At 40.6% G+C, this 26222-nt stretch overlaps 1 protein-coding gene across 1 annotated transcript; it reads right to left on the reverse strand.

Annotated features, from left to right (window-relative positions):
* Positions 1-1051: 1051 nt before the first annotated feature.
* Positions 1052-24724, reverse strand: OIT3 (oncoprotein induced transcript 3). Its single transcript, XM_065894137.1, has 9 exons — positions 24559-24724; positions 20109-20483; positions 19208-19315; positions 14251-14373; positions 10481-10603; positions 8706-8866; positions 6678-7093; positions 3284-3383; positions 1052-1848 (listed from the first exon to the last, which is right to left on the reverse strand). Exons 1-9 carry the CDS (start codon positions 24617-24619, stop codon positions 1675-1677), a joined length of 1641 nt encoding a protein of 546 aa, XP_065750209.1. The 5' UTR covers positions 24620-24724; the 3' UTR covers positions 1052-1674.
* Positions 24725-26222: the final 1498 nt, after the last annotated feature.

The raw sequence follows: 26222 nt of genomic DNA on the forward strand, positions 1-26222 counted from the left end.
AGAAGAGAACAGAACCCAACCTGGTAAGTTCCATCAATGGTAACAGTTATTCCCACTGGTGCTGAAGATATAAGAACAAGGCAAGGTCAGAGGCTTACCTGATTGAAGCCAATGGAGGTAGAGGTCAGATGGCGTTAGGCCTCTAAGATTCCATTTTTTTCCTTCATTGAACTATTCCTGTTGAAATTCCCAATTACTAAGCAGTATTAGTGTCCTGTTACGATGAGAAGCACTTGGTAAAAACTGCCACTGAAGACAGCTAGGAAAATCCCTGAAAACTGAGGGGAGTGAGAGACTGAGGGCCATTCCCTAAACTGTGGTTCTCAGCCCTGATTGCAGATTAGAGTCACCTGAGGAGCATTAAAAAAAACAGAGAATCTCTTGGGGGTGGGGGTGGTACCTACCTATTGGTATTTTAAAAACACCCCCCCCCCACTGATTCTGATGTACTGTGAGGCCTGAGGGCCACTAAAGTCAGGGATTGACAAATGAAGGCCCATGGGCCAGATCAGGCCCAACCCCTGTTTTGGTATAAAGTTTTACTGGAACGCAGCCAGTCTCACATTTGTTTACGGCTGTTCTTGTGCTAGGACAACAGAGTTGAGTAGTTGTGACAGGGCCTGTATGGCCCAGGAAGCCTAAACTAGTTACCCTTTGGCCCTTTACAGAAAAAGTTTGCCAATCTTTGATCTACATCATTTTCTCCTTTCCCTTCATTTTGTTAATTAATTTCACTGGGTCCAATACGAAGTGTTCGTTGCAGTTGTTTCTAAAAAAAAAAAAAGAAGAAAAACTGTTTTCTGATCTTATGTAAAGCCATAAAATGAATTGGCATATTAAGAAAGCAGATTTAACTGCAGATAACATTAATCTCTGTGGTTTAGGATATTTATCTCAATAAAATTTATTAAGCACCTACAAAATAGAGTACGGTATAGTTTTATACCTTTTTCTATTGTCTTATCAATCTGAGGGCATAGAATGCCAAATAACAGGGCATATGGTACCACATTTTAATTCTGTCTACAGTTCAGTCATTGAACCACTTAAATGCAAGTTAGTGAATTTATTAACATTTATTAATTGAAAATAGTTTATTTAAGACAGCATAAAAACCTCAGAGGAAAATATTGTTCAGGAGAAAATCCAAATAGTATTTTTTTAGTACACACTTACAGTGATAAACTTCCAAATCCCCTATAACTACTCTGTCTTTGAATGGAAATTTCAGGGTATAATTATTGTTTACATATTTAAGGAGTCAGTGGGTATTTAAGTCATAATTTCAAGCAACTATTTAATTTTTTTAAGTTCCTAATTTGAAATACTATACCCAACTTCTGATTTTAGTCATGCTACTGCATCCAACACTAGGTGTTTTATTGCAGGAAAGAAATGAGGGGCATGGGGTGAGCTGCTTTCTTGGTACACAGTGCAGCTTTCCACATTAGAAGATGAAGCCCCACCTGGGACAGGTTGGTCAGCAGTGAGGTGATCTTTCCCGACCCAGTGGGCTAGAGTCAGAGTGAGTCAGTTCTGGGAGTTTGTCTAAACCCACAGTATAAGGTTTAAAGCAGCGCTGTGTTCTAGGGTGCCGGCTGATGTTCTCAGAGGGCGAGGGGAGAATTCCAAGGAGATAGGCAGCCAGAAGTAGGACTCGGGTGGTGGGTCGTCCTAGTCCTCCCAGTCGATGCTGATGGGGCCGCCTGTCAACATCTGGCTCTGTGGACCACTGTCATTCTCTCCTCCTACTGCCTCACGACGCATTCGCCGGTGGCAGCCCTGGGCACAGCGGGAACGCTCATCCAGCATCCCGCAGACAAGGACCCGGCAGTGCAGGAACACTTCCTAGAAAGATCATAATGATAATGAACAAAAAGAGTGAGAAGAGCTGCCACTTGGGAGCTGCTTACTAGGAGCCAGACACAATACCAAACGTTACATGTGTATTATCTCATTTCATCTAAACAACCACCCTTTGAAGTAGATATCGTCATCCCCATTTTATAGATGAGGAAACTGAGACTTAGGAGGTTAACGAACTTGCCCATATTCACACATTTAGTAACGTGGCAAACACACTGAGTCATGTGGGTGATTTAAAACCCTACATCCATAACTTCTGCCTTTGTGCAGGGACACAAGAGACCTCTGTGAAGACATCTAATAACGGTAACATCTTGGTTCTTCACATCAAGGTCTGGGCATAACATGGGCTCCCACGCACTTCTGTGTAAAATAACAAGTTCTTTCTCCTAGGAAGCTTCTTCCTATAAGTAACTTCCCCATGCATGCTGCCTAGCTGAGGAGGAAGATCAGGGTTAGTCATCATGGTTAACAATTGTTCTAGAACAGTGATGTAGCTGGACAGGACATAAATCCACTAAAATGCAGTATGGAAAAGACTGTTGGTCTCTTAAACTTCCTTTTGTTTATGTGTTTCAACAACTCTACTAAAACAAAAATCAAAAACCTTCTACCTTACAGAGTATACAAAGCCTCTTACAACCTCTATTCATGTATATACATTTAAAAAAAACTGTATCACATTCAATTTGCATGTAAATTTTTATGACAATAGTTTTTTCATATCTCCTTTTTCTATATTTCATTCTGTATTAACTGCTTAATATTGCATTAATTGATACACTGTTTGCTTTAAACAACACCTCTCTCATAACAGTGCTCTATAAAACACATCAACAAGTCATGTCTTACTTTTTGTTTTTGAGAAGCTGTCAGAATTGAAATTTTTAGATGATGATAATTTTATGGTTATTACACATTGTCAGACCACTTTCCAGAAAGTATACCAATTTATACTGCCACTGTATACATCTCCCTAATAGCCTTGCAAGTTGGGATTTATAATTTTTATAAATTTAATATGTATAAAATAGTCTTATAATAATTATTTTAATTGGCATGTAAGTACTATTTTCACTGAACATTTCACTATTGGTCTTTTCTGCAAATATTCTGTCCATATACTTTGCCACGTGACCACCACACAGGCTTTTTTAACCACATCTGCTCACGAGGATTTTATATTATAATCACATAGTACTTTCTTTGAACAAGCCCAGTTATTTTACTGGGTGGGGGGCAGATAATTGTGACATTCATGGAGGTGTTAACCTTCTAGATGGCCAGTTTTATAGTATTTTTCATAGAGGTGATGCAGATCCTAAATGTGGGCTTGTAGAATGTGAACAAACTGGGACACCATGAAGGAAGGCTGGGGAGGAGAGGTACCTTTACAAGGTAAAGATGTTCAGCTCACCTTGTGGTCTTTGCCCACAAACTTGAAGACAGGGACCTGGAAGTGCTTTGCGAGGTGATCCCGTGATGTGTACTGCTTTACTGAGTCATCTGAAACACAGCTGGAAGTAAGGCAGGATAGCACGTAAGACTTGATTGTTTAAACAGAGGTGGAAAAACAATCCGGTCCAACGTGTTTGGTCCAAGGAGAGGCAAACTGGGTGGAGGAGGCTGGGCTGCACTCAAGACTTTTGAGAATGAAAGAAAAATGAAATCCCCTCCCTGTGAAGGCATCTTCAGACACAGGCCTGCTCATTAATGCTGTTGCTCCTGTCTCTCATTCTCTGTACCCACAAACTGGGCACAAGGACCTCCTGTTAAGTCATTGTATTGAAGTATTAGCGACAGCAGCAACATTTGTTTCAGAGATATCTTTTGAAATCAAGGTATCTTTTTAAGGCTGTATTTTCATTTGTAATATATTGCAGGAATTCTGCATTTATGTACTTTATTATTGATTTGAGAAGGTTTTTCTTTTAACTAGATTTCACTGTATTTATGGACACTCGCCCCTGAAGGGGATCCAAAGGTGAGCAAACCCCAATTTGTACAACAGAGAGCTGAAGAAAGATGTCAGTTTCTTAGAGAATAACTGGACCTATTGGGAAAAATCATTCACCTCCAAAATGTTTTAATTCCTCTTTTCCCAGATTTAATGCTAAATTTTAGTTTGATAATGCTTTGGGGTTTTAATCTCAGGTCTACCACTTAAAGTGAAACTCCTAGGCTCGCCTCAGGATTAGTTGAGGGTAAAGAGGGGTTAGTGATGCTCCACTCTGAGGTGACGGTTTAGTATTGATGGACAATTTCTCCTAAAGGCCAGGGCTCACACATGTATTATGTTTTCTATTCTGAATTCAAAAGGAACATTTTTTCTGACTGTTTTCCTTTTATGGATACTTAATAGTTCCCGTCTACCAGGCCAGTAAAAAAGTGGGATCAGATATAAAAGCCTATAAAAGTTGATACTTGCTCCACATGCTTACAGACCGCTTTCTAGTTCATTGGTAATTGCTGTTTCAGGGCAGTTGAAAAATCCAATAAAATTATTTAAAAATAAGACATCTTGACTTGTATTACCACTACTACCTTATTCCCCTAAACTGAAGAGGATCTAAACATATAATGTGGTTTCTGTTATTTCCTGTATTTATGTACGCATTTTCATTTTCCTGAGGTTAAATGAATTTATACCATCTTCTGATTATGTTCTCTAATAAATACCTAATGCATACCTAATCTGTGTGACACTCTCTGCTGGGGGCTGCACAGGAGATAGAGATGAACAATATGGTCTGTGACGTCAGGGAGCTTAAAGCCCAGTACCTATGATAACAATAGTAACGTGACATTAAAATGGCACTTTTCATGTGAATGCCTCAGTGTTTTCAATTTATCTTTACCTAAAAATAGTACTTTAAAAAAACTGAAGTATAGTTGATTTACAGTGTTGTGTTAGTCAGAACTTATCAAACTGTACACTTTAAATATGTACATCTATTGTATGCAAATAGCACTGCAATAAAGCTGTAAAAACATTTGAAAGGAACCCAAATCCATTCTCCCCCAAAAGTAAATCCATTTCCTAATCTACTTAGCACTAATTATGTGACTAAAAAAAAGACATAAAAATTGATGCTTCTATGTTTCATTTTAAAACTTTGTGGAGAACCCTTTAAGATGGCAAGAAATCTAAAGGGCTTCAGCCCGCTATGAGACCTACTCTTAGCCATCCAAAGCAGCTCAGAACGATGCATTTTCCAGATTCTGAAAACAAGCTAAGGAGGCTACAGGAATCTGAAACTAGAAGTACTCCTGCTGATAAACAGTTAAATTTACCAACCAAAGGAAATCAAGAGGAAAACAAGCAAAATGTTTTCAGCAGGGATCTGACTATACATATAATATTTTTTCTTTTGGCTGGATACCCAGGGCTCTGTGGAGCTGAGACTTGAGAGCTGGGATTTAGGAGGCTGTTAGAAAGCGTTTTACCCGTCCGGGTGACAGATAATGAGAGCTGGAATTAGGGCAACAAGAGTGGAGAACCAGGTTGGAGTATTGCTACTTTTAGAAAGGCTTCTCAGTTGATCCTAATGTGCATCAAGGGTTGAAATCATTGTGCAGGAGATCGATAGCAGCAGGTGAAGCTTGCCTGTGGTGAGAGATCTGGGGAGTTAAAAGCAAAGGAGAACTTTCAGAGTCTACCAGGCCAATTAGCAAAGGGCATGAACCGGGGCACACCTATGGTGCTCTGACTAGACTATTTGCCTTTTCTTTAGCTGCAGGTCCTGATCTGCCTGAGATGTGTCCCATCTGACATTGAGGATGAGGAAGAAACTGATGAGATACCACTATGAGTTTGGGATGTGAGTGTAATTTTCCTGGGAATGTAAGCAGTGGGTGTGGTAACTGCAGGCTTCCAATGATACACAGAGACAAGCAAAGTTCTCAATCCAAGCATCCTCAGGGAATACGGAAATCTCCTTTGTATAAAACAAGCAAACAGAAACAAACTTCACCTGATCTTTCTTCTCCTAAAACTGACCAAGTGTTTCTTCTCTCTCCTTCACTACCAAACTTCTTAAAAGAGGGGCCTGGGGCTTCCCTGGTGGCGCAGTGGTTGAGGGTCCGCCTGCCGATGCAGGGGACACGGGTTCGTGACCCGGTCCAGGAAGATCCCACATGCCGTGGAGCGGCTGGGCCCGTGAGCCATGGTCGCTGAGCCTGCGCATCCGGAGCCTGTGCTCCGCAACAGGAGAGGCCACAACAGTGAGAGGCGACAACATTGAGAGGCCCGTGTACCGTGCGCAAAAAAAAAAAAAAGAGGGGCCTGCATTTGCTGCTCCCACTTCCTAACCCTCTTGCATTTCTCAGCCCCCACTTGCCACCCATGCTCTACAATCTCTCTGGGCAGGTTAATCCTATAGTTTTGACTATAAACAGGGGCGATTCTCTGTCCTTTGTCTCTAGTCTTGACCTTGTTCCTGGGTCTGACACGCATTTCCAACTGCCCACTGAACTTCTCTGCCTTAGTATCCTGCAGGTATTTACAGTACAATGTTATTACTTGGAATTATCATATTCAATATTTTCACAGCAAATCTGCTTGTCCACCTGTGTCCTTTCATCTTGGTTAAGGGCATCCAGTCAGTCACACGAGCTAGACCCCTTGGAGTCATTTTGGACTCCCCTCTCCTTCACTAGTTTTTACCACCAAAATGCACACAAACAGTTTCTGAACTAATTAACAGCTGGTGAGAGTGCTGCGGTGGTTTTAAGAAATGACTGAGTTTGCTCTCGTGCCCAGAGGTCGGATGTAAACTGGGGCTAATCCATCGTCCAAGCAGCCTACTTACCCATCCCGGATGAGGTAGTATTTCAGGATCTCGTCGATCTTGGACGTAGGGGTGGCAAAGCAGCTCTCCACCAGGCTCTCTAAGCCATTCACGTGCACCAGGGGCTCAATGCCAAAGTAGAGGGAGTCTCGCAGCTTGAGGGTGGGCAGAGCTTCCCGGTAAGGCTCTTCGAACTCATGGTCCTTGAAGATCTCCAGAGTGAAAGGGAATATTCCGTGACTGCGGCTCATGATTTCCAGCGGGGTGTTGCGAAGGTTGGGAACGTAGCCTTCGGAAATGGTGTACAGGCGCGGGAACTCACACGTCACAGGGATCAGCAGTTTGCTGGTTCGGATGATGATGTCCCCGCTGCTCCCTGGGGTCTGCTTGGGTAGACCTGTCACAAGGTTGCTAGCCACGATTTTGTCGTTCACCACCTGAGCCAGGCCAGGGCCAGGAGAGGAGAGTCTATGTTTATTTCCACAGAGCACCTCAGCCCCCGCCCCCCCACCCACCGTAACGTTCTCCAAATTTCTTTTTACATCAAAGCACATGAGAGATTTGGTTGCTGAAGCCTGAAGCTTCTTTTTTTTTTTTAATTGCTTCTCCTCCTTTTAGCAAGATATTTTGACTGTTAAAGAGTTTTACATACCACTTCATGGTCAACTCACACATTCTTTTGGCGTATTAGTCATAAAAACCTGAGCTATGCAGAATCAGCCAGTTCAAAGCTCTGACATTTTAGAAAAGAACAGCTTCTGTACATTCGTCTTTTTCTGGAATCCTAGACCTGGTGATGGCGCTGCAGCAGGACCTTGTGCTGAGCTCAACCCCACGCAGACTTCAGCTGTCGCGTTTACCCAGATGATTTTTCAGTTCTTCACCTCCAGCCTTGTCTGCTCTCCTGTGTGCCAGAACCCCTGGCTCATCGTAGGGCATTTCCATTTGATTATCCACAGATACAACAAACACAATTTGCCTAAAGCGGGACCTTCTCCTCATCTATCTCCCCCATGTCTCACCCCAAATCTCATTAGCTCTCTGATTTTCTCTAAGCTGGATTCAATAAGTAAGTATTTATTTGGTTGCAAGGGCCTCTACACTTATCTCCTGGGTCCAGGTCCTCTTTTTTCTATCCATCTTGCCCACTTCTGATTTCATCATGACAGTGCCTGCTTAATCCCATTCCTATGGGGAAAAGCCCAAACGTCTCACCCCAGCACACAAGCAGATGTCTGGAAGCATAGTCTCCCCGCATCTATTTTTCCAGTCTCCTTTTCCAGTCAGGCTGTGTTGACCATTCACTCAGCTTAAGCTTCAAGAATTCTCATGTCTGAGACTGGCTCACTTGTTTCCCATCTGAAATGCCCTTTCCTTTAGTCTCCGCTTGTATAAACCACACACATGCTTCCACCCCAATTCAAGTCCCATTTGACTTGACTGTTCCATTGTTTGTCCCTTTCTGGACTCCTATACCACCCGTCAACTGTATCACTGTCTCTTATTTATAACTTGTGTGTGTTTTCATCTCAATACTACTGTGTATATTCCTAAAAGTCAGGAATCTTATTTCACATATCCCTCAGGCTCCCAGCACAGGGCTGTGCACAGATTCTTGCAGGAAAGTACAAACCTTTTACCTCTAACTGGTTCAATCCCTGAACTCATTTACTACCTCATAAATGAACCATCATCTATATCAGTCACTGTCTTCAAGTATAATAATTGGTCAGAGGAGACATAGCCAGCCTCCGGGTACTGGTGCTGATGCACTCAGAAAAATGTCTGCACATATTGGAGAGAGGGTACCATTTGAGAACAGAAAGAGCAGAATTCTTTTTAAGCCACTGTTCTCCCAGTGTCGGGACCACAGCACAGCAGATGCTCAATAACACATTTGTTAAATGAATGGTATATGATTTTTTTAACTCCATTCTTTTATGTGGAAATATTTCATCTATGACGCAAGCCACACTGCACACCTCTGTCAACAACTTCCCAAATAACTGGATTTGGTCATTCCCCAAGGGTCCTTCAGGAAGAACCTACATCGACCACTGTGCCACATGTCTTGAGGGAGAAGAGGATGTTGACGTGGGTGCCATTGGACACGCCTCGGCAGGAGGTGTTGGTTAGGAAGAGCTCCAGACCGCCGACCAGGTCCCTGGGGATGCTCACTTCAATGGTGTTCGACTTGCAGAACACGGGGACTGCGGGGACAGGAACTGCTGTTAGAACTGGAAAAGTGGGACTGGGAGAAGGGAAGGAGGATTCTAGGAGAAATAACTTCTCCCTTCCACACCTTGAACTTTTTGTTCTATCCTCAAGGAAACCTCTGAGGCTCAAAACAAATTGGTGAATAAAACCTGGACTCCTAACTCCCAAGGTTGTGGTCAAATAATGCTCCTCAAATACTATATTGTTTCCCAAATGAGAAAATACTGTATCAAAATTTCAATCCAACAAACATTTATTTCAAAGTGTGTCTAGCATAACTCCATGCACTGAAACACCTAAAGGATGAACTTTTAGCACAAACACAATTTATTGGCAATACAGAAAAAGCACTGCTTTGATATAGGCTTAAATTACATAACGCTACCACTTTGACTTTCCCATTAATTACTGCCCCATAAAACAGAGGTAATAAAAACAGCGTTAGCGCACTTGGGGAAGAGTTCTAAACTGTCCTTGCATTGCTCAATAGACCATAAACTATAAAATTCACTTTAATTTAATATAAAAAGATTGCTCTTCCTTAGCATTCATTCCTCTGGACTGTACAAATACTCTAAAAGGAGTACAAAGGGTACTGTCAGACAATATGTGAGGGCAATATCAGTATGTGAGGGCATATCACAGCAACGACTTAGTATAAAGAAGTCACATATAGGTGCTCATTAAATACTTGATGGATGAGTGAATTAATTTTCTGGACATAAATAACTAGATTTCCAGAAAATAGTTCTCAGAGGATTGTTGATGATCAGATTGTACGTGTAGGGGGAAGAATCAGTTCCCTAGGGCTTTCAACTTTTCATAAGCCAATCATCTGTTAGAAAAGAGAGGAACTCCATCTAAATTAAGTATTAGTTATACAACTAATAATAGAAATTAGAGAAAAAAATCAAAAGTAAAAAGCAAAGGAAACTGTATGACCTAGCAATCCTGTTTCTGGGCACAGGTCCAAAAGAATTGAAAGCAGGACCTCAAAGAGATATTTGCACACCCGTGTTCATAGCAGTATTATTGACAAGCAATCCAAATGTCCATCAATGGATGAATGGATAAACAAAATGTGGTATACCCATGCAGTGAAATAACTTTATAAAGGGAAGGAATCCTGTCATATGCTGCAACATGGATGAACCTTGTGGACAATTTGCTAAGTGAAATTAAGTCAACCACAAAAAGACAAATACCGTAGGAGTCCACTTATATGAGGTACCTAAGGTAGTTGACTTCATGGAAACTGAAAGTAGAATGGTGGTTGCCAGGGGCTGGAGGGAGGAAGGAATGAGGGGTCCTTGTTTTAATGGGTATAGAGTTTCAGTTTCACAAGATGAAAAAGTTTTGAAGATTCGTTGCACAAAAATGTGAATATATATAACACTTAAAAATGTGAATATATATACACTTAAAATTGGTTTAGATGGTAAATTTTATGTTATATTTTTTTACCACAATTTTTAAATGATTCCAGAGTGTACACATGCTGCTAAAAGAGGTGGTGTTCTAAAAGATGAGAATCTTGACACACTCAGTTGAGGAAGGCAGGGAGATTAAGAGGGAGGAATTAAGAGCAGAGGTTGAGCATGTACTACCTTGGCAAGTGTGGTTATCCTCAGACAGCACCAAGCCCCGGGGACATTCACACTGATAGCCCTTCTCAGACATAAGGCAAGAATGGCTGCAGCCGCCATTGTTATTGTGGCATCCTTCAATGTCTGCAATAAAAACCAAAAGAAAAGGGAATGATATTGTAGCCCTCTTCCCCAAGAATTCTGGTTCTTGGACTGGTACTTTGCATTAGGCATTGTACTTGACTTACCACAGTATCATTGGGGCCCAACTCAGTCACTGAGACATGATGTCCACAAAGAAGTTTATTAAATGTTAAAGCTACAAAGAGCAATCTTACAACACACACAGCTCTAACCATTTAAGCTGGTCATTTTGTAGAATGCCCTTCAATCCAGCTTTGTCTGTTTTTCTCATGGTTAGACTACAATTCTGGGGAGGAAGACCCGAAAGTCATTTCTTAATTTCTGTAACATTTAGTCCACCCAGTTTGAAATTTTATAGAGTATTATTGATATAAAAGGGACTGACAGAATATAAATTCACCTAGAGCAGCTAAATGGATCAGAGTTAGTCAGAGCTATTACCAGTGGTTGGATCACCAGCCCCTCTCCTCAAATCTCTAGGAATAATAGCACTGGAGATATGTTTCTTGGGCTGATAGCACATTATAAAAATGAACCGGACAACACACTGAAAGATTCCACTCAGCTGAGCTCTTTGTGACATTCCTCTTATGACGTAGTTTTTTAAAGTCTTCTTTTTAAAAGTTTCACATTTTCAAAAAGCATACTCAATCAAATGTGCCAAAAAGGAAAAATATTCAGTTGAAAAATGAAGAAACTACCACATAATGTCATAGTTAGCGAGGAAAAATAATGACCTTTGTGGGCTCTGGATATGATCTTCTAGATCATGGGTCATCAAACTCTGGCCTGCTACATGTTGTTGTAAATAAAGTTTTACTGGCACACAGTCACACCCATTTATTTCCCTATTGTCTATGGGTGCTTTCTCATTACAAGGGCAGAGTTGAGTAGTTTCAACAGATTCCATATGGTCCGCAAAGCCTTAAATATCTACTATTGTGTTTATGCAGAAAAAGTTTGCTGGTCCCTGTTTTAGGGGTAAGATAATAAAAGGGAATGCGTTCAGGAATCCCCTGGTGGTCCAGTTGTTAGGACTCCACACTTTCACTGTCAAGGGCCTGGGTTCGATCCCTAGTTGGGGAAATAAGATCCTACATGCCGCATGGCATGGCCAAAAAAAAAAAAAGGGAATGCTTTCAAATCATTTAAGATGTTCAAGGAAAGATATGAGCCAATTTCCAGTTATAGCTATTAGTCTCAGTTCATTAATAATAAAAACATTAGTCCTCAGTAAATTAACTTGAGATGAATCGATTTTTGTGAAACAGGGAGAGAGAATAAATTTGCAATGAATTAATCTTTGCAAAACTTAGGAGAGATTAGGCTATCACCTGTTTATAAATCTGTACAATTAAAAAGGATAAGAGTATTCCTATGGGTTTTTGAAATAGCTGAAAATGATATATAATGGTGTAGAAGAAAGCATAAAATATGCTATAAAATGTTAAAGTCAACATTAATAGGAAATTTTTTTCTTAAAAATGGTCTTCCTTAAGTCAGTTAATTTCCCTGGGCCTCAATTTCAATATATGTAAAATGAAAGGGTTGGATTAAATGTTCACTCAGGATATTTCCAGGTCTAAAATTGCAAAGCACAAAATAAACTGAAATTCTTATTTGGTTTAAAGGATTTTAAGTCTCTTCCAAGGACATACCAAAATGTTTAGAATGGCTATACCTGCAAGTGGGATTGCGGTCATTTCGGTTATCGTTCTTTTACTCCTTTGTATTTTCTTCTATGAACATAACTCTTTCATAATAAAACAAAACAATAAAAGTTACTTAAAAATTAAAAAGAGCTTTTTATTTTAAAAAAGAAGATATGCTAACCTAACAGACTAGCTAAAGAAACAAATATGTTTGGACTATCAATAAAATGTAAGGGTTTCCATAAAAACAAAAAAACAAAACCAAAAAAAAAAAAGGATTTCAAATATGAATCTTAATCCTAAAGTGTAATTCATATTCAAATTTTATCTTCTGCTAAAATACTTTTCAGTTATGATTATTAGGTTTTAAAATTATATGAGGATTAACTTAATATTTCCAATGAAATACTCATGAGTAATTATAAATGTTCGTCATGGAACATTTCATTAATATTTAAATATGTAAAGATTATTGCATAAAATAAGATTTAAGGAGGATTCAGGACATCACTCTTACTCAATAAAATTTAAAGTACATTTAGTCTTTTTACAAGGGACAGTAATTTGATATCCTGGTTAATGGTCCCTGAGTTAATAATGCAAATTTTGTTGCATGAAATGAATTGTGAGCACTAGCCATAATTTTTCCTTTTGGGGTAGTATTTTATTATTTTGAATATAACTAGAATAAAGTGATATCGTAAGCAGTATTATAATCTGTTATGCCACAAATTCAATTACCTTCTGGGACAAATCATATGTCCTCTGTAAATAATGATAATTAAGCCATTTATCTCTTCATATAATCTGCAGAATATTTTTCTTTTTTGGTCTCTCAACTCCCAATATCATGAGATTCAGACTTATTAAAGTGGAAGTGATGAAATTTTATTTGGGATAATTTGCAAGGGCCTTAGAGAAGGGACATTATCTAAGTTTCATGTCGTAATAGTAGACAATTTCCATTTCAATTATTTGACACACATTACAAATTCTTTTTAGTACTTAATTATATGAAATGTATACAGCATTTCTACTATCAAAAATAGATAAGTTTAGGGCTTCCCTGGTGGCGCAGTGGTTGAGACTCCGCCTGCCAATGCAGGGGACACAGGTTCGTGCCCCGGTCCGGGAAGATCCCACATGCCGCGGAGCGGCTGGGCCCGTGAGCCATGGCGGCTGAGCCTGCACGTCCAGAGCCTGTGCTCCGCAACGGGAGAGGCCACAACAGTGAGATGCCCGTGTACCGCAAAAAAAAAAAAAAAGATAAGTTTACTTATCTCTAAAAATGTATTAATCTCTAATAAATTCAAAGCATATGAGTAAAAAAAAAAAATGACTTCATGTAAGCCAGTTTCCCAAACTTCCAAGATGGTAAGACTCACCTAGAAACTTGGTAAAAACACAAACTGTATGGCCCCTCCCACCCCACTGAACCAGAGTTTCCAGGAGAGAGGCCTGGGAAAGGCCAGCTTTAAAGGCGCCCAGGTGATTCTCAGCAGGGAAGTTTGAGAAACACTGCTGTAAACCATTTGTTATGCTACCTACCTCCATTATCTTGCTACTCCAGATGTGCTCCCTGGATATGCAGCACAGGTGTCACCTAGACGTTATTTAAAAATGCAATATCTTCACCTGACCCCAGACCTACTGAATCAGAACCTGTAGTTTAACAAGATCCCAGGTGATTTGTGGGCACATTAAAGTTTGAGAAACACGGAATACCCTATTTTTATACCACCAATTAAAATGCAGCTCTCTGCCTCTTGCAAAATGCAACAGCTCCCTCCTGCTAAAGCTTGGAGACAAAATCAACACTGCATTCTGTATGCAACACGAGCATCCTGCAATGATTCTCAGTGATGATGATTTGTGGTTTCTTTACACAGCCAGATTGTTACTCTCTTCTGACGTTGGCCAGTTTTATGAACATCAAAGAATAAGCCAATGGCTTACTGGGGGCTCTTGATGTGAATCCCTTCTTGCCCATCTCACCTTCACATGTCTTGCCATCACTTCTTAGCACACGGCCAACCCCACACTCACAGCGATATGAATTTTTGAGGTTTACACAGATCTCACTGCAGCCACCATTGTTTTGTTCACATTCATTCTCATCTGTAGAAGAGAGACCACACCATTTACATACTGCTGAGCCATGCAATCTTTTCCCAAGCCCCTTAGCAGAAACTCCACATCTTTTCAGATCCTGTCCCTAGACTTTCCACAAACCAACTCCAATATAATCAGTTTTATTAACCTGGTCTCCCCACCAAGTTATTTGTCCCTCTGCCCTCTGCTGGAGCGGAAGGCAGTTAGTTGGTTGCTTGCCAGTTCCCTCCTCGGGGCAAAACTGTTGGGGAAATGAAGTCCCCTTTGTTATTTGGGTTCACCTGCTTGTTTGTATTGGAGAGTCTCACTTTCTGCAATTCCTGAAGATTTGCTAAATAAATAAAACATAAATCAAACTGTGTTTTAAATGCACTAAAGGAATTTGCATTGCAGAGGATATGTTGGATAAAATTTTTTGCGAAGCAGTCTTTTTTATAACATGAACAACTGCCCTCAAATCTATTTTAAATATTGGAATATTCCCACATTGTACTTAAGCAATGACTGCTAACATTTTTAAGAATCTGATGAAGGACATGGACTCTTGCTATAAAAAGAATAAGCACAGTTGGAAACAAATGTCGATCCCCTTCCTTCTACAAACAAAAACAGGGGAGCTTGAGGAGTTAAATTTGCCATGGCTTGGATACAGGATATAAACCAGGGACTGGGGTTTAAACACCCACAAGGTGACAGGAGGCATGGCCTTGGGCCCACGAGAGGAGATGAGCTAGAACTGAAACCCTGCTCAAGTCTAGGACCCTGGAAAACGTATCCCCACAATGAAAGGGGGAGGAGAAGGACTCTGCCTGAGGCTCTAGGAAAGAGAAAAGCCTTCATAAACCCCAAGTTGGGCCCTGCCACGGTTGAAGTATGAACTCATAATTCCCACATGGTGTGGGGATCTTGAAACTGAGAAACTGATGTAAAGTTTGGCCTGGACTGGTGAAGCTTCTGTGACACAAGCAATCAAAAAACTCTCCGTAGTAAAAAAGAACTCCTCAAACCAGATAATAAGAGTGGAGTACCACAGAAAAACAATTACAACAGAAGGTGGTTTATCATAAAACATATGCAGGAGGAGATGATCCACTATGAGAAAGCTGACAAGATAACAAATGGGAGGCTTTGAACTGGAGAGAACAGAATAATCCAGAAAAATCCATAATACAAGGATTAAAAAAATTACTAAACAGATAAAAGTAAGGCCAGTAACCAAAATAAAATTGTGTAGGAAGACAAGGCAGAATTGAAACAAAACAAACATACAGAACTCGTAGAAATGAAAAATATAGTTGCTAAGATTAGACCCTTCATCAGGGCCCCTACTGCCTGGACAGTGGATGGCTAGAGGTGCTAGCAGCCCTCCTGGGAGTGGCCACACTGGTGCTTGGGTTCACCCTCTGTCGAAAGCCTGGATTGCTTACCTGGAGACTGATTATTTTACCTGAGAGAGAAATACGCTTCTACTGTTGAAGCCATTGTTATCTGGGAATTTATTGTCACTTACAGCCTTAGAAACTCTATGCCCCAGCAATTCCACTTTTATGGGTATACTCTAGAGAAAATCTCACACGTGAGGTAAGGTATCATTTTTATGTTAATTTTAAGAACACACAAAACAATGCTATATATTGTTATTGTTATGTTATATTATTGTTGTTATTTATTACATAAATAATAAAAGCATAAAAACAGGGACCAGAAGGACACACACTAACTTCAAAACTGTGATTATCCCTGGAGGGTGAGAGAGGTAAAAGAGATGGAATGAGATGGCTTTATTTGTATCTGTAAAATTTTATTTTAAAAAAAGGAAGAGGGACTTCCCTGGTAGTACAGTGGTTAAGAATCTACCTGCCAATCCAGGGGACATGGGTTCGAGCCCTGGTCCGGGAAGGTCCCACATGCCACGGAGCAACTAAGTCGTGCGCCACAACTACTGAGCCTGTGAGCCACAGCTACTGAAGCCCGCGTGCCTAGAGCCCGTGCTCCACAACAAGAGAAGCCACCGCAATGAGAAGCCCATGCACCGCAGCGAAGAGTAGCCCCCGCTCGCCACAACTAGAGAAAGCCCACATGCAGCAATGAAGACCCAACGCAGCCAAAAATAAATAAATAAAAATTTTTTTAAAAATTTAAAAATTAAAAAAGGAAGAAAAATTTAGCTATAAAGCTGGGTACATGAGTGTCTGTTATATTATTTTCCTATACTCTTCTCTCTGCCTAAAAAAAATAATTTATAATAAATAATTAAAATTGTTATATACTTTTTAAAAAACTAAAGTAACATTGACACATGCACATAAACACAAAACTTTGCCTCTAATTTCAGGGAGTTCATGATCTCCCTGAAACCAACAGACAGACTCCAGGCAGGAACTGGGGGCTTTTCCCTATGTCCCGATAGGCAGAGATGTCCAAGATAAATTGTTAAGCAAGAGATGTGTATGGTGTGTATAATATGCAACATTTGGTTTAAAAAACGGCAACAAATAAATAAATATGTATATTTTTATTTTTATATCTGCCTGAAGAAACCCTGGAAGCATACATAAGTAAATAATGTAAGAGTTTACTTGGGGGACTTCCCTGGTGGTCCAGTGGTAAAGAATCTACCTTCCAATGCAGGGGACGCGGGTTCGATCCCTGGTCAGGGAACTAAGATCCCACATGCTGTGGGGCAACTAAGCCTGCGCGCCAAAACTACTGAGCTCATGTGCCTCAACTAGAGAGCCCGTGGGCCACCACAACTATAGAGCCCACGCGTCCGGGAGCGCATGTGCCACAACTAGAGAGAAGCCCGTGTTCCACAACGAAAGATCCCGTGTGCTGCAGCTAAGACCCAACACAGCCAAAAAAATAAACAAAAATAAAGAAATAAAATAAATATTAAAAAAAAAGAGTTTACTTGGGATGGAGTTGGAGGAGAGGGAAGTGGAGCAAATGGGGGACAGAGAGCTAGATATTTCACTGTATACATTCATGCTGTTTAACTTGGGAGCTATTTAAATACATGACCTATTCAAAAGTTATATTAAAACAAAAGAAGAGATGAATGAACAACTCCTGCCTTAAGAGGAAGCCAAATATTTTCCAACAGACACGTGTGTGTGTGTGTGTGTGTGTGTGTGTGTGTGTAGTGTGAGGGGTTGGGGGGAATTGTAGGTACCATCATCCCCCACACCCTGAACCTGTTTACATTAAATCACATAGTCAAAATCAACCAGGCAAGAGCCCTAACAACTGTTATGGGAGTGCCTAGCCATGCTCCATGGGATGGCTAGTGGGATTCATTAAAGAGACTGAGGAACAAAAGCTTTTCTAAAATAAGAACCCTTTGATATCCCTTTCATCCTGATGCCCTATCCCATCCTGATCTTGTTACTCTTCTTCTGGAGGAGGCAGCTGTGGGGTAGTCCTCCCCTTTCTCTCTAGACTTGTTTTAACTCTATTTGAGTCTGAATACAAAAAGCTTCATAACACTAAACAGAAAATAGATGATCTTCAGTCCTGGGTTTTTCAACTCTATTTTCTCCCTGCTGTAGACAACAAAACATGTATACAATTGGACAACTCTGGATTTCCTACAAATAATCTGACTACCCTTTCTTGCCACTCAGACAAACCAAAATTATATTAGTGAAGCTATAGGAGTATGTCCTTAGATAATTCTAGACCAAAGCTACCCAACAGAAATACAAAGCAAGACACACATGTAATGTAAAATTGCCTAGTAGTCACATTAAAAAATTTGTTAAAAGACATTGGTAAAATTAATCTTAATAATATATTTCAGGGACTTCCCTGGTTGTCCAGTGGTAAAGAATCTGCCTTCCAATGCAGGGGATGCAGGTTCAATCCCTGGTTGGGGAACTAAGATCCCACACACTGTGGGGCAACTAAGCCAGCGCGCCACAACTACTGAGCCCGCGTCCCTCAACGAGAGAGTCCTCGTGCCACAAACTACAGAGGCCACACGCTCTGGAGCCTGTGTGCCACAACTAGAGAGAGAAAAACCTGCACACCACAACTAGAGAGAAGCCCACGCGCCTCAACGAAAGATCCCACATGCCACAACTGAAGATCCCATGTGCCTCAATGAAGATCCCACGTGCCGCAACTAAGACCCAGTGCAGCCAAAAGATAATACATAAATAAATAAAATAAATTAAAAAAAATAGATTTCATTTTATCCAGTATGTCTAAAATATTTCATTTCAATATATAATCAATATTAAAATTATTGATATCTTTTATTCTTCTTCTGAACTAATCTTCAAAATCTGGTGTGTATTTTATACTTATAGCATGTCTCAATTTGGATGATAAATTTTCATCAGAAATACTTGAGCTGTATTTTATAGTCATAAAATTTATACTTCACTCAAGTTGCCCCACACAGTTTTAGTTTTCCAATGACTGAATCAGATATTAGCTTTTAAATTAAAATTAAGTAAAATTACAATTCAGTTTTCAGTCACACAAGCCACATAGCCACACATGGCTAGTGGCTAGTGTATTGGACAACGCAATCCCAGACTGTCCCACACATGATATAAATTTGGCTTGAGGCTTTAGTTATGAACTAAAAAGACAAAGAAACCCTGGAAGCATACATAAGTAAATAATGTAAGCGTTTACTTGGGGGACTTCCCAAGTATGAACTTTAGTTCATACTTTAGTTATGAACTAAAAAGTTATGAACTAAAAAGACAAACCCCATTCTGAGTTTTCAGAGACACAAACTGGAAAAATGATGGCGCTCTGAGTCAGGAAGAGTTTTTGATTTGTCCTTTACTCCTAATAGCCTGTTTCTACCGCAAGATGGGTTTCTTACCAAAGCATGTCTGTCTGTCGGGGCCTAGCACGGTTCCTGGAGAGCACGTGCACCCACTGGTGTCCAGGCAGCTACCGTGGCAGTCCTCATCACAGATGTCATAAAAATCTATGGAGGATAAAGAGGACCTTTCAGGAAGGGCGAGGACCAGAGGACACTCTCATCCATGAGAAAGCCTCATGAGTTCAATCATGGGGTATGAATTCCTAGCCAACATCAACAGAATTCTCATTGATCAGCGTTTATATAGCCCAATGGCAAGAGGTGCTGCCTAGGGACATGTTCTGTCATTGAGTTCAATGAGTCCCAACTTCAGATCCTTGGGTGACCATGGAGTTTCTGCAAATCTAAAACCTCACCAAACATGAGCTGTAGATTAAGTAAGCATTATGTCCTACTCTTCTATGCAGTCTATTTTTTAAATGTATACAGATTTTTATGGGATTAATAACATGAAAATTCACTTAAAAGTATTACTGATCTCAAGTGGCTTCTTCCCATTATACATCATTAAAAAAATCAGTGGGCACTAAGCACAATGCTACCGTATAGATGTCTGAAATATATACTGAGAAGGGGTCCTCCATGCTCAAAAAGGCTGGAAATCCACATGAAATAACCTAAGTCAACATTTCACTTTCTACTGTTCTGTTTGAATGGAGTGGAAGACAAAGTAAAACTGATCAAAGTCATAGCTCCTTTCCCTTTCTATTCTTCAGGAATTTTTCAGAAATCTAAGAACACACCTCAGAAATCATGATCTGGAGGTGTCCGTGGCCCTAAATCAATGTTCTTCAGGCTCTGAGATACTACCATAACCAAATTTCCTATGGCGTTTTTCTCTTTGATGCCATATGTGGCCTTGTTGGGGGAGGGAAAAGAGCCCAGGGAAGGTACTCACGACCACAGTAGACGTGAAAGCAGACGCTGGGCTTGGCCAGACGATACACATAGTAGCCTCCAGGGCAAGCCTTGACCTCCACTGTGGTGTTCCAGAGGCAGCAATTCCCACTGAAGCTTGCACAGGCCTGGCGTTGCACAATGCCATCACCTTCCAGAGGGTGGCTGCCATTGAGCCAGACAGGTGCGTGGGTTCCACAGTGGTTTTCTGGTATGCAGAAGGTGGGCATGGCATCCCCTGCCATGCCTGTGAAGCGGTACCACTCCCCATCCACATTGTTGTCACACAGAGGGGAACCTTGAGACTCATCAAATTGGTGGTCAGTGTTCCTCCACGGCTCATTCAGACTGATGTAAGCAGAACAAGGATCTAGGGCTGGGAATGAAAAGGACACCTCAGAGGCACCTTGTGATGTTTCAGATCACAGTGGCAAGAGCCTGAGTCCACCTTCTTGGTCTTACATTCTGGCTTTTTAGTTCAAGAAAGAAATAATCTAAAGTTCCCAAAAGTAGCTGTTTAAGATTCCTCAAGTTGACGTAAACATATTTCATAAACGCCTTTTACATTTGAAAAATTATTTCAAATCTATTTAAGGTTTTGTGTTTGCATTGAACTAAACCTTTCATCCAGAGTAATCATCTGATAGGATAGCTGATCAGACCAAGGGAGGTTATAGGCTCACTGAAATCTGTGCTGGTCAGACTATATTTTGAGTACTGTGTTCACACCTGTGGCTATATTTTATGAAAGTAATGGACAAACTTGAAGGTGATCAGATTTAGAAGGGACAAAAGAGGAAGGTGATCAGATTTAGAAGGGAGCCTAACAATTATTTACTGGGGAAGAAGCTGAGAACTACTGTTTGGAGGAAAAAAAATAACAAACCCTGAAGAATATGCATCAGTCTTCAAAAATCTGGAATGGCTTATGAAAGAGGAATTAGCTTTCTGTTACAATGACAAGAACAAATTGTTACAGGGAAGTGCATTTCAGTTCAGCTATCTAGTAATGGAGAGGCTGTATTATAGAGTGGTAAGCTCTTCATCTTTGGAAATTTTCAAAAAGTAGTTGGATGGTCATTTGTAAGCAAGATTTTGGATGGAACTTTGCATTAGCGGGCAGTTTGGCTTGATAATGAATGTGTAAAGCTCATTCCACCTTAGAAGGAATAGGCCTCTGGCATATGTCAGCTGCTTTGAAAAACACAGTATAGTGTGAAGTAATTACCAAAGATATTCTCCATGTGAATGTTGGTACATGTTCCATCACCTATTGAAAACACCATGAACTTTGTGTCTTCACAATTAGCCAGGGCATCACTGTCTAGAATATAGCAACATTTCAAGCATGCATTTTTAGTGCATAAATAACATGGACAAATACCTCATCAAAAACATTTTAATGACTGAATACACCAATATCCCCAGTTCACTGCTTCTCTCAATTTCAGGAAAACACTGAATTAACACAGGCAAATTGTTCTTACAAAGAATCTATAAAATCAAGAAATTCTAGAAAGGAGTCCTAGCCAGAGTACTATCCTTCTTAATGCATGTGAGGCTGACTTAATAGACATTGTAGGCAGGGAATTCATATTAAGGCTGAAATACTTTGTGGGCAGGAAATTCAGCTTCAGCAAATACTGCACAATAATTAAGTGTGGATAGGCCATGATCAAAAAATCTAAGTTGTCTAGAAAATATTTTGGGTTTTCCCAGTCTACATTTCAATTTCAAGTTTAATCTCAAAACTTCAGTCACATGTAGAGGAGGGTGTAGCCTAGTGCTAAGGGCCCCATTGAGAGTATAATAACCGTTTGGGACAAGAAATAAGTAGGGTATTGCATATTCTGGAAGTAACACTTTTGCAGAGTTACACGTGCCAGGAGCAACCCTCTCCTTATAATGTCCCTGCGGTTTCCTGACTGTGCCCTAGACCATGGTTTGATGTCGCTTGAGAGGAAGAAATGTCCTCATACAGACTCTCTACCCTCTGAAAAGGGAAAAATTCCCTTATCTGCTCTCCCAGCTGTGGTTCTCTTATGAAGACAGATTTCCAGGGCAATTTCACAGGTGATTATAAATTCATAGAAATATTTGGTTCATCTCCTTGGCTCTAATTTTATAAGACATGGTTAAGTACTCAACTTTTAATAGCTTTTACAGAAATTCCTAAACCTCCCTCAATAACTATTTCATGATTTATAAAGTTTTTCCTTAAATTTAACTATCATTTCTTGTGCTATTTGTTGAAAGTTTACTTCCTCTCTTGTTGTAGGTGATACATGGCACAAATAGGAGAAATTTACTATCTTCTGTAAACTAAATACATATTGTAAAAGTTACCCATGCAATATTTCCTAACATTAAATAAACCCATTCCACTCACCCCGTTTAAAGGGAGTAATTTAATCCTTTAATAATCTGGCCGCTGGCGTTAACTCCTTTTTTCAGTCTCTCAATGTGGAGCCCGAATTCGGTATTATGCATGTTGCGTCCTGAATTACTGACGTATATATACACACGCATACATAATACATCCCTCAAATGAGAGAGCTTCAGAGAACAGCCCGGTGGGCAAAGTTCGAGTCAGGGGGCCCCAGCTGGCAGACAGCCGGTCAGCCTTTATTTACTAGGATGTTCGCTCGTCAGCCCGGACGTCCATGCCCCCCGAGGGCCGGCACCTCGTCGTGGCCGAAAGCAGAGCGCAAACGTCAGCATCACCGCCCTTTCGTCCCGGGGACCAGGACTCCCTGACCCTCCAGGTCCGCATCCCGGGAACCGCCCCTTGGATAGTCCGGATCACCAGATTCTGCCCCCGCGCCCTGGGGTCGGAAGCCCCTCCTCTCCTTCCTTCCCTCTCCCCCTTCGCTTCCCGCCTTCCGCCCTCCCCTCTTCTGCTTTTTTCTCACTTACCCTTTCCTCTGAGGCAACTGCACCCCCACCCAATCCCTAGCCCCCAAAGTTCTCCCTTTATCTTGTTTATGGCGTTGAGTCAAACGTCCTAGAAGGGCTGGAAAAAAAATAATAAAATAAAAAAGATCTGGGAAAGGAGAAGGTGTCTGATGGGAGGGTACGGGAGGTACTAGAGGGAGGAGTAAGCCAGGGAAGAGAGTGGGGAGAAAGCGGGGAGGAAGTTGAGGGCAGGACCACTTTGACTCAAGCGACTCTTGGTTACTTACTGGTAGCAGATACAGGGTGATTAAACTTAGCTCAAACCTATCTTTAAGACTTTTTAAGACCAGTTTTTTTTTTTTTTTTTTTTTTTTTTTTTTTTTTTTTTTTTGCAGTACGCGGGCCTCTCACTGTTGTGGCCTCTCCCGTTGCGGAGCACAGGCTCTGGACGCGCAGGCTCAGCGGCCACGGCTCATGGGCCCAGCTGCTCCACGGCATGTGGGATCCTCCCGGACCGGGGCACGAACCCGTGTCCCCTGCATCGGCAGGCGGACTCTCAACCACTGCGCCACCAGGGAAGCCCCTTTAAGACCAGTTTTAGATTTAGAGAATAATTGAGGAGATTGTACAAAAAGTTCCCATTTTCTGGCACCCAGTTTCCCCTATTATGAAACCATTGTACACTAGTGTGGTATCTTTGCCACAATTAATGAACCGGTGTTGATACATTATTATTAACTCAAGTCCATAGTTTAGATTTCTTTAGTTTTTGCCTATTTTTGTCTATTCTGGCATCCCATCAAGGATACCACATGACATTTAGTTTTACATGTCTCCTTAGGGTCTCAAGGTACTAGAGCAAGGCCTTAGTTACCCGAAGAAATAGGGGCAATTAAACACTGAGATTCTCAGAGGTGCCAAGAAGGATGGTTCTCGCCATCTCACTCTCTCTTCTAGTTAGAACTTAAATTCTAATGGGAAAAGGAGAGAGACATTTGTTACTAAATGGAATTAAAACTTTGCTTTGTTGGCCAGTTTTGTATCAAGTCTGGAGGTGCCAAGGGGGGAGACAGTTTAAGATTCACTCAGTCTCTGCAAAAAAAGTCGTATTTTCAGATGTCAAGACTAAGAAGTCTGATTTATCCAGATCTGTGCCTTTAGGGGCACACTCAGTCCCTTGTATTAATGAAAGAAAAAACTCTATCCTCTGCTCTAAAAAAAAATTTTTTTTCCCTCTTAAAGTTGGGACTATACAAGTGCCTAGAATATAAAGAGGTTAGGATTCCTTTTACAGATACTCCAAGAAATATTTAGCTCATGGAAAGTTGTTTGGATTTGGCAGATCCATGGAAATTTTGGATGCTCAGGCAAAAGGCTAAACGGAACATGAAATGAAATTCTCTGAAAATATATCTCCACAGGTTTTCAATGACTTTTCTTCTCCTATTCTAGAACCAGTATTTAAGATACTGGAATCTTGCTCTTAATAACCTGTACATAACAGCAAATTCCTCCAACAAAAGTACATCGTGTCAAGTACTTGACACAAGACTTACCCGTTGGTGACCCCAGTGTTACTGTGGTGAAAAGGCAGGTGAAGAGCAGGAATTGAAGCATCCTTTTGGACCAGCCACCAGAGACAGACTGGAAAATCCTTTTAATTTCAGTTTTCCTTTGTCCGCTTCTTTTTCAAACACTTTTTTAAAAGGCCTCTAGGCTCTTGTGAAGAAGACTTTTCAGTACTGGTTGGGGCTTTATCAGAGGAAGAGGATGAGTGGGATAAGGTGTCCATTGCTCTGGCCTTGACCCCAGATAGAAGCACTGCTTTACACTGTCAACAGAGTTAGTTTATTGATATTATTCTTTAGGGGAAAAAAAAGAAAAACCCTCACAATCCCTCATCCTCCTATTGTTTTTTTCTCAAGACTTCCCTGCAATTAGGCCTCCAGTATCTTATCCAGAAGGGAACTCTAAAAGAGGGACATCCCCTCACGTCAAAATCTTGTTTTGTGACTTCAAGGAACTGATTTCATGATATTGCAGCCATAGCATTGCAGATTACATGAGAATGGGATAAAGCCTAATTTTTGGAAATGATCTTTAGAAAATGTCTTGGTCAGGTGGTCAAGGAGTTTACAATAGCACACAAAAGAGTAGTAAGGACAGGTGTGGAATGAGGACAATATTCTCTTGAAGCAAACGTCCAAGTCTGTTTTATTATGGTCTTTGGTATCAAAACTTCCTAAAGAAACAAGGTTCAAGCTGTGTTTGAGCAGCAGTATCTCATGTTTTCATAGTGCCTTTCTTCTCCAAATTTAAAATGGTTTAGTGTTATTTATTTCACTAATTCTCACAGTAAGATAGGGGTAGGGGCTTCAGATTAGGAACTATTCATTAAATTGACGACACTGAAAAGTAAGTGACAAAGTTTACTAGAGTTTCAGTTTTAGACAAGAGAGGGACAATGTAGGGTCCTGTATATGACATGTCACTAGACATAACCTTAGTGGTTACAGATTTGGAGTTTGCCAGCTTCCTGACATCCTACAGTGCGTAGAATGAGAATTGGCAAGCACTGTTACTGAAGATAAGGGGAAGGATAAAAAGAAGGGTAGAGAATAGGTTTTTGTTTGTTGTTTTTAAATATGATATTAAACAAGGATCCACGTGAAACCAAAATTTTTCTCTCCTAATCTTACCTTGACATGATGCTTTGGGCTTCTATTATTTCTAAACTTTCTTCATCTATGCTTCTTTTCCTAATAACAGAACTTCTAGTGCCTGGGAAAGAAATATTATTGTCATTTAGGAAGTAGTCCCTAAATTTGTCTTCATAATCTTTTAGCACATTTTCTTATTACACTAAGTAGCATTCAAATTACTGTGGCCCCTTTCCTCTAGGGTTTCGGTTCAGTTAAACAGTAATGCTTACTAAGGGCCAGGTAACATGCTGGTCATGGGTATTTGACAGTGATTAAGGTAAAAGAGGTTCCCACGAGCAGACTTTACAGTCTAGCAAGGGGTTTCCATTGATTTAACTTGTACTCAGCTACTTTATCACTAATGCTAGTGGGACACAGGCAACTTGATCATTATTAGCTTATTAAGTTGCAATCTGATGGCAGCAATGGATGACTCTGGGACTGAGGAACTGTTTCGTTGCAGGGTAGTGCTGCTACGTGGCAATGGTCTTAACTGAGGAACTGTTTCATTACAGGGT

This window comes from Phocoena phocoena, chromosome 16 (assembly GCF_963924675.1).
Source record: "Phocoena phocoena chromosome 16, mPhoPho1.1, whole genome shotgun sequence".
In the NCBI taxonomy this organism is placed as follows: domain Eukaryota; kingdom Metazoa; phylum Chordata; class Mammalia; order Artiodactyla; family Phocoenidae; genus Phocoena; species Phocoena phocoena.

Coding starts and splice junctions, on each gene's coding strand:
- OIT3 (XM_065894137.1), bottom strand. CDS start 24,619: ATGCTTCAATTCCTGCTCTTCACCTGCCTTTTCACCACAGTAACACTG. Junction 19,316..20,108: donor CTTTCACGTCTACTGTGGTC/GTGAGTACCTTC, acceptor TATCCTCCATAG/ATTTTTATGACATCTGTGAT. Junction 3,384..6,677: donor TACTACCTCATCCGGGATGG/GTAAGTAGGCTG, acceptor CCTTACTTCCAG/CTGTGTTTCAGATGACTCAG.